The sequence below is a fragment of the Quercus lobata genome, chromosome 6 (genome assembly GCF_001633185.2).
Source record: "Quercus lobata isolate SW786 chromosome 6, ValleyOak3.0 Primary Assembly, whole genome shotgun sequence".
NCBI lineage: Eukaryota > Viridiplantae > Streptophyta > Magnoliopsida > Fagales > Fagaceae > Quercus > Quercus lobata.
Genome location: NC_044909.1, coordinates 2,159,826 through 2,165,677, shown reverse-complemented (window position 1 = coordinate 2,165,677; position 5,852 = coordinate 2,159,826). Strand labels below are relative to the sequence as shown.

At 36.7% G+C, this 5,852-nt stretch overlaps 1 protein-coding gene across 1 annotated transcript; it reads left to right on the top strand.

The window, feature by feature from the left end:
- The first annotated feature begins 1,871 nt into the window (after nucleotides 1-1,871).
- LOC115994037 (putative calcium-transporting ATPase 13, plasma membrane-type) lies at nucleotides 1,872-5,272 on the top strand. The gene has a single exon (XM_031118047.1). It carries the CDS (start codon nucleotides 1,894-1,896, stop codon nucleotides 4,936-4,938), a length of 3,045 nt encoding a protein of 1,014 aa, XP_030973907.1. The 5' UTR covers nucleotides 1,872-1,893; the 3' UTR covers nucleotides 4,939-5,272.
- The last annotated feature ends 580 nt before the right edge of the window (nucleotides 5,273-5,852 follow it).

Genomic DNA, 5,852 nt, shown 5'->3' with positions numbered 1-5,852 from the left:
ACTGACAAGTTTCTGAGGTGTGCAAAAAGTTTTGTACCAAAGTCAACAATCACGGCACAGCTGAGAAAGAAAAAAAAAAAAAAAAAAACTGGAACGCGCAACAGTGTAAACGCATAACGTTTCCAAACCAACACGTGTAGTTTCTTTCATGTTCCAGAATATTTTCATCTTCTTATCCAAAAATAAAAAAAAGAAAGAAAAAGAAAAAGAAAGAGAGAAAGAATATTTTCATGTCATTAAAAACTTAACAAACACATTGAGTTGTCCAAGAGTTCCGACTATTGCCCTTTCAAATCAAGTATGACTGTGGAACTACTGTACGTTGACAACTTTATTTGCGTGAATTTGACAATTTTATTTGCGTGAACCTTACTACGGCAATATTTTTCAACAAATTTAAACATTTCTAGGTAGTGACAAAATATTTAAAAAATAATAATTTTCTAGAATATTTTCATGTCATTAAAACCTTAACAAACACATTGAATTGTCCAAGAGTTCCGACTATCGCCCTTTCAAATCAAATATTATTATAGGTTTTAGTTAATAAAATTGGTAAAATTTTTTATGATTGTATCATAAATCTGGAGTTCAATCCCCACTTACACTAAAAATTGATTGGTATCTTAATCTGATGATAAAGTGTTATCATCAAGAACAGACGCCATAAGTTGAAACTTTCTAAAAAAAATCAAGTATGACTTTGAATCGCACACTCCTGATACGATGGTTACTTCATAAATATAAGTGCTTGTAGAGTGTAAGAGAGTAAAGATCAAAGTTAAAGTCTCGAAAACGGATTCAAGTCTCGAAGAGGGAGTTTCAAATGAACAATATATTTATTTCGTATTAAAAGAAATAAAACGAGTAAACCCTTTTTCCGTGGGATACCTGAATATGAAAGGTTTCGTGTTGACTTAAAAAAAACACAGCAAAAGCGAAGCCGGCTATCGTGTGAGTTTCTTGATTGTGACATTATGATCCAAGTGTCAGACAGCAAAAGCGAAGGCGACTATCGTGTGAGTTTCTTGATTGTGACATCATGATCCAAGTGTCAGCTGGCAGGGACCCTCATCCGCATCCTCAATGCTCGAATGAAATAGCAACGCATCAGCCAAGAAGTTGTATAGATGTTTCGTTATACACGATATTATTATTTTGACCACGGAAGCTAGCGAACAACCATACTCAAAAAAAAAAAAACTATACTCTATATATATGTCAACATTATCCCTTTTTCCATTTCATCTCAATTCTTTGCCTTCTAAAATTACCATAACCTACGTACATTTGTCAAACTCCTTTTGCTTCCCGATAGCCCCACAGATCATCATCTACTTCTGCTTCCCATTTCCTTCTTCAGGATTCAGCTCCAATTCTTTCTTAAACGCTATTTGCTATCTCCATTCTCTTTTACCTACATTAATTATTATTGCTCCTTTTACTTTCTAATAATATTATTCTCTGTCACAATTATATATCATTTTGGGTACGTAGAATACCATAATTTTATTTCTTCTTACTACTATATTGTCAATTCTCTTATAGTATACTTTACCCCTATTCTAAAAAATTATATTTGTATAATTTTATTTTATTTTCGAAACAAAATTAAAGCGAGCCTACCTAAGTATATAAAATAAAGTTAGCCAAACAAATCCTTATTTCATAAACCAAATCTCTATGGTAATATTCTTTTGTTTTGAATTTTTTAAATTTCCTAAACACCTTTTTGCTCATTCATCCTTTTATAATTTACTCGTGAAAAAATATTTGTTTGCTTTTCTTGCCTTCTAATTACTACATTAATTGTCAATTTCTTGCTTTCTTAAAGGGATTATTTTATAGTAAAGCTACTAAATTTTCGTACATTCATCCTTTGCTTCCCTAACCATGCCTACTATTAGTATTATCCTAGACAACTTGGAGTCCATTCAATCTCTACTTGCTGTACCAAACACCCTTAGTGAACCCAAAAAGAGATGGCGCTCGGCTTTTGTTTCCATCTACTATTATAGAGCCTTTTTATCTCTTTTCAAGACTTCCCTATCAAAGAAGAAAAATACCAAGATTTCACCCTCCCATTCATTCATAATTTTGGATCTCAATCAAGACAACAGGTTGAAAACTGATCAAGCAAGTCTCACAAAAATCGATCAAAAAACTCTCACAGAGCTTGTGAAAGAGAAAAACATCGAAAAGCTCCAAATTATTGGAGGCATTGATAGACTGGCATCTGATCTTAAAACCAATGTTGAAAGCGGGATTCAGGGCAATATTGAAGACATTGCTCACCGACACGAGGCTTTCGGCACAAACACGTACAATAGACCGCCCACAAAGAGCTTCTTCCATTCTGTAGTGGAAGCCTTCAAGGATTTTACCATTCTCATCCTTCTAGGCTGTGCCGTTCTTTCTCTTGTATTTGGCATCAAAGAAAATGGAATAAAAGAAGGATGGTATGACGGTGGAAGCATATTTGTTGCTGTATTTCTAGTCATTGCTGTTTCCACCGTATGTAACTTTCGGCAAAGCAGACAATTTGACAAGTTATCCAAAGTCATTAACAATATCCAAATTGAAGTAGTAAGAGCTGGGAGGCGTCAACAGATTTCAATATTTGAAATTGTCGTTGGAGATGTCATTTGCTTAAAGATTGGAGATCAAGTTCCAGCAGATGGGCTATTCTTAGACGGGCATTCATTGCAAGTGGACCAATCTAGCATAACAGGGGAAAGTGACCATGTAGAAGTAAATTGCAGTCATCCGTTTTTATTTTCTGGTACTACGGTGGTTGATGGCTATGTTCGGATGCTAGTCACTTCAGTTGGGATGAACACGATATGGGGAGAGATGATGAGCTCAATCAGCCGAGATGCTAATGAACAAGCACCTTTGCAAGTTTGGCTCAACAGGCTAACTTCATCAATAGGTAAGGTTGGTTTGGCAGTTACTTTCTTGTTGGTTCGATATTTCACAGAGAATGGAAATAAAGAGTTCAATGGCAGCAGCACCAAGGTTAATTGCATACTAAATGCTGTGGTGGGGACTGTAGCTGCTGCAGTTGCTATAGTCGTGTATACAATTCCTGAAGGTTTGCCTCTGGCTGTGACGCTTATACTTGCTTATTCCATAAAAAGAATGATGGCTAATCAGGCTATGGTGCGAAAGCTACCTGCTTATGAGACCATGGGATTTGCCACCGTAATTTGTACTGACAAGACAGGCACCCTCACTATGGATAAAATGAAGGTGACAAAGTTTTGGCCAGGGAAAGAATTTTTTGTACCAGCCACTTCCTCATCAAATGCTCCATATTTTCTCAAACTGCTACAAGAAGGAGTTTCTCTAAACACAACTGGTAGTGTTTACAAGCCTGCTTCAGGATCTGAAATTGAGTTCTCAGGTAGTCCCACTGAGCAAGCAATTCTTTCATGGGCTGTTCTGGAGCTTAGCATGGAAATGGAACAATTGACGCAAAGTTGCAAGATTCTTAGTGTTGAAGCATTCAATTCTCAAAAGAAACGAAGCGGAGTCCTGATGAGGAGAAATGCAGACAACACAATCCATGTACATTGGAAAGGAGCTGCAGAGATGATATTGAAAATGTGTTCAAGTTACTATGACGCTTCTGGAATTATGGAAGATCTAGATGATGGTGAAAAGATGAAATTTGAGCGAATTATTCAAGGTATGGCTGCCAGTAGCCTCCGATGCATTGCTTTTGCACATAAGCAAGTTTTAGAAGAAGATCAAGAACATGATTACCAACAAAAAAAGATAGAAGAAGATGGTTTAACCCTATTAGGGCTGGTGGGTATTAAGAACCCCTGTCGTCTAGGGGTAAAGAAAGCTGTGGAAGATTGCCAAAATGCAGGTGTGAACATCAAAATGATTACTGGAGACAATGTCTTCACAGCAAAAGCTATTGCCACTGAATGTGGAATACTGAGGTTTGATCAAGACGTGAGTGGAGTAGTGGTAGAGGGTATCGAATTCAGAAACTACACACCAGAGGAGAGAATGGAGAGAGTTGGTAAAATTTGTGTGATGGCAAGGTCCTCTCCCTTCGACAAGCTACAGATGGTAAAATGTTTGAGACAAAAAGGTTACGTTGTTGCAGTTATTGGGGATGGCACAAATGATGCACTAGCATTGAAAGAAGCTAACGTAGGACTTTCAATGGGAATTCAGGGCACTGAAGTGGCCAAGGAGATGTTAGATATTGTCATTTTGGATAACAACTTTGCCTCTGTTGCCAGAGTCTTAAGGTGGGGAAGATGTGTGTACAACAACATCCAAAAGTTCATTCAGTTCCAACTCACCGTGTATGTTGCTGCTCTTGTGATAAACTTTGTGGTAACTGTCTCAGTTGGAAAAGTCCCATTAACAACAGTTCAGCTATTATGGGTGAATCTAATTATAGACACATTGAGTGCTCTAGCTCTTGCAACAGAAAAGCCCACCGAAGAGTTGATGACAAAGCCACCAGTATGTCGAACTGAACCACTTATTACCAACATAATGTGGAGAAATCTCTTAGCTCAAGCTTTGTATCAAATTATCATTCTCTTGGTCTTGCAATTCAAAGGTGAATCAATCTTCAGTGTGACCGAGAAGGTAAAAAACACCTTGATCTTTAACACTTTCGTTCTTTGTCAAGTGTTCAATGAATTCAATGCAAGAAATCTTGAGAAGAAGAATGTGTTTGAAGGGATACATAGGAACAAGTTGTTTTTGGGGATCATTGCCATAACCATAATCCTTCAGGTGGTCATGGTGGAATTTTTAAAGAAGTTTGCAGATACAGAAAGGTTGAACTGGGGGCAATGGGGTGTGTGCATTGGAATTGGAATAGCATCTTGGCCAATCGATTGTATTGTCAAGTGGATACCTGTTCCACACAAACCATTGCTCAGCTACCTAAGGATGAAATAGAATTAAGGACTTCCACTAGCATTTTCGTTCTTATTGAATTTCAATCCCAAGGTTGAACGCACTTCTGCAATAGATTTTACGCATGTCTTTTCCCAAGGAAAAAGCAACAAGTGACTGGGGAGTGTAACCCCTCCAATAAGCATAGAATGAGACCTGTGCAAAATCCTCTTCAACCGCGGTTCCTCCTTGGGCTTTTCTCCAATATTCTATATTCATAGCAATAATTCTCTAGGCTTTCGAAGCAAATATTTTATGCTTTGTATTTTTTATTTTGCTGTTTTAGTTCATACTGTAGCATAAGATATACTTTGTATTTTTTATTTTACTGTTTTAGTTCACACCGTAGCATAAGATATAATGATATATGTAAGTATTTGATGTCATAAAATTAATAAAAATATTTTACTAATCTATTTTTTTTTCATATCTAAAGTGAAGGGAATATCCACGAAATTCCCAGATCTGTGAAATGCAAAAATAGAGAAAAAATATATGCCAAAGAAAAATAATCAGACATGACAGTATTTACGTGGTTAGGCAAATTACTTACATCTATGGAGTTGTAAAGATTTCACTATTCTCTGGGAAAAATACAAGATGCGACAGTACAGTTTTCTCTCTAAAATACAACATAGAACCCTAATCTCCAAAACAACAGTTTTTCTATCCTACGCACAGGATTTACAATGGGTTACAAAACGGGCCAAAAATTTTTCCACTTGGGCTGCTCCATGGACTAAGCCTAAAAAAAATCTCCCATTAAAAACTGCAACAATATTATTTCAAGTCAGGTCATAATTCAGATCAAACACAATTAGGCTCTACAAAACCAACAAATCTCCCACTTGGAGACTAGTTCAATCACCAACATCAACCGCAATCCTCCAAAGACAATCCCTCAAAACCTGCAACTC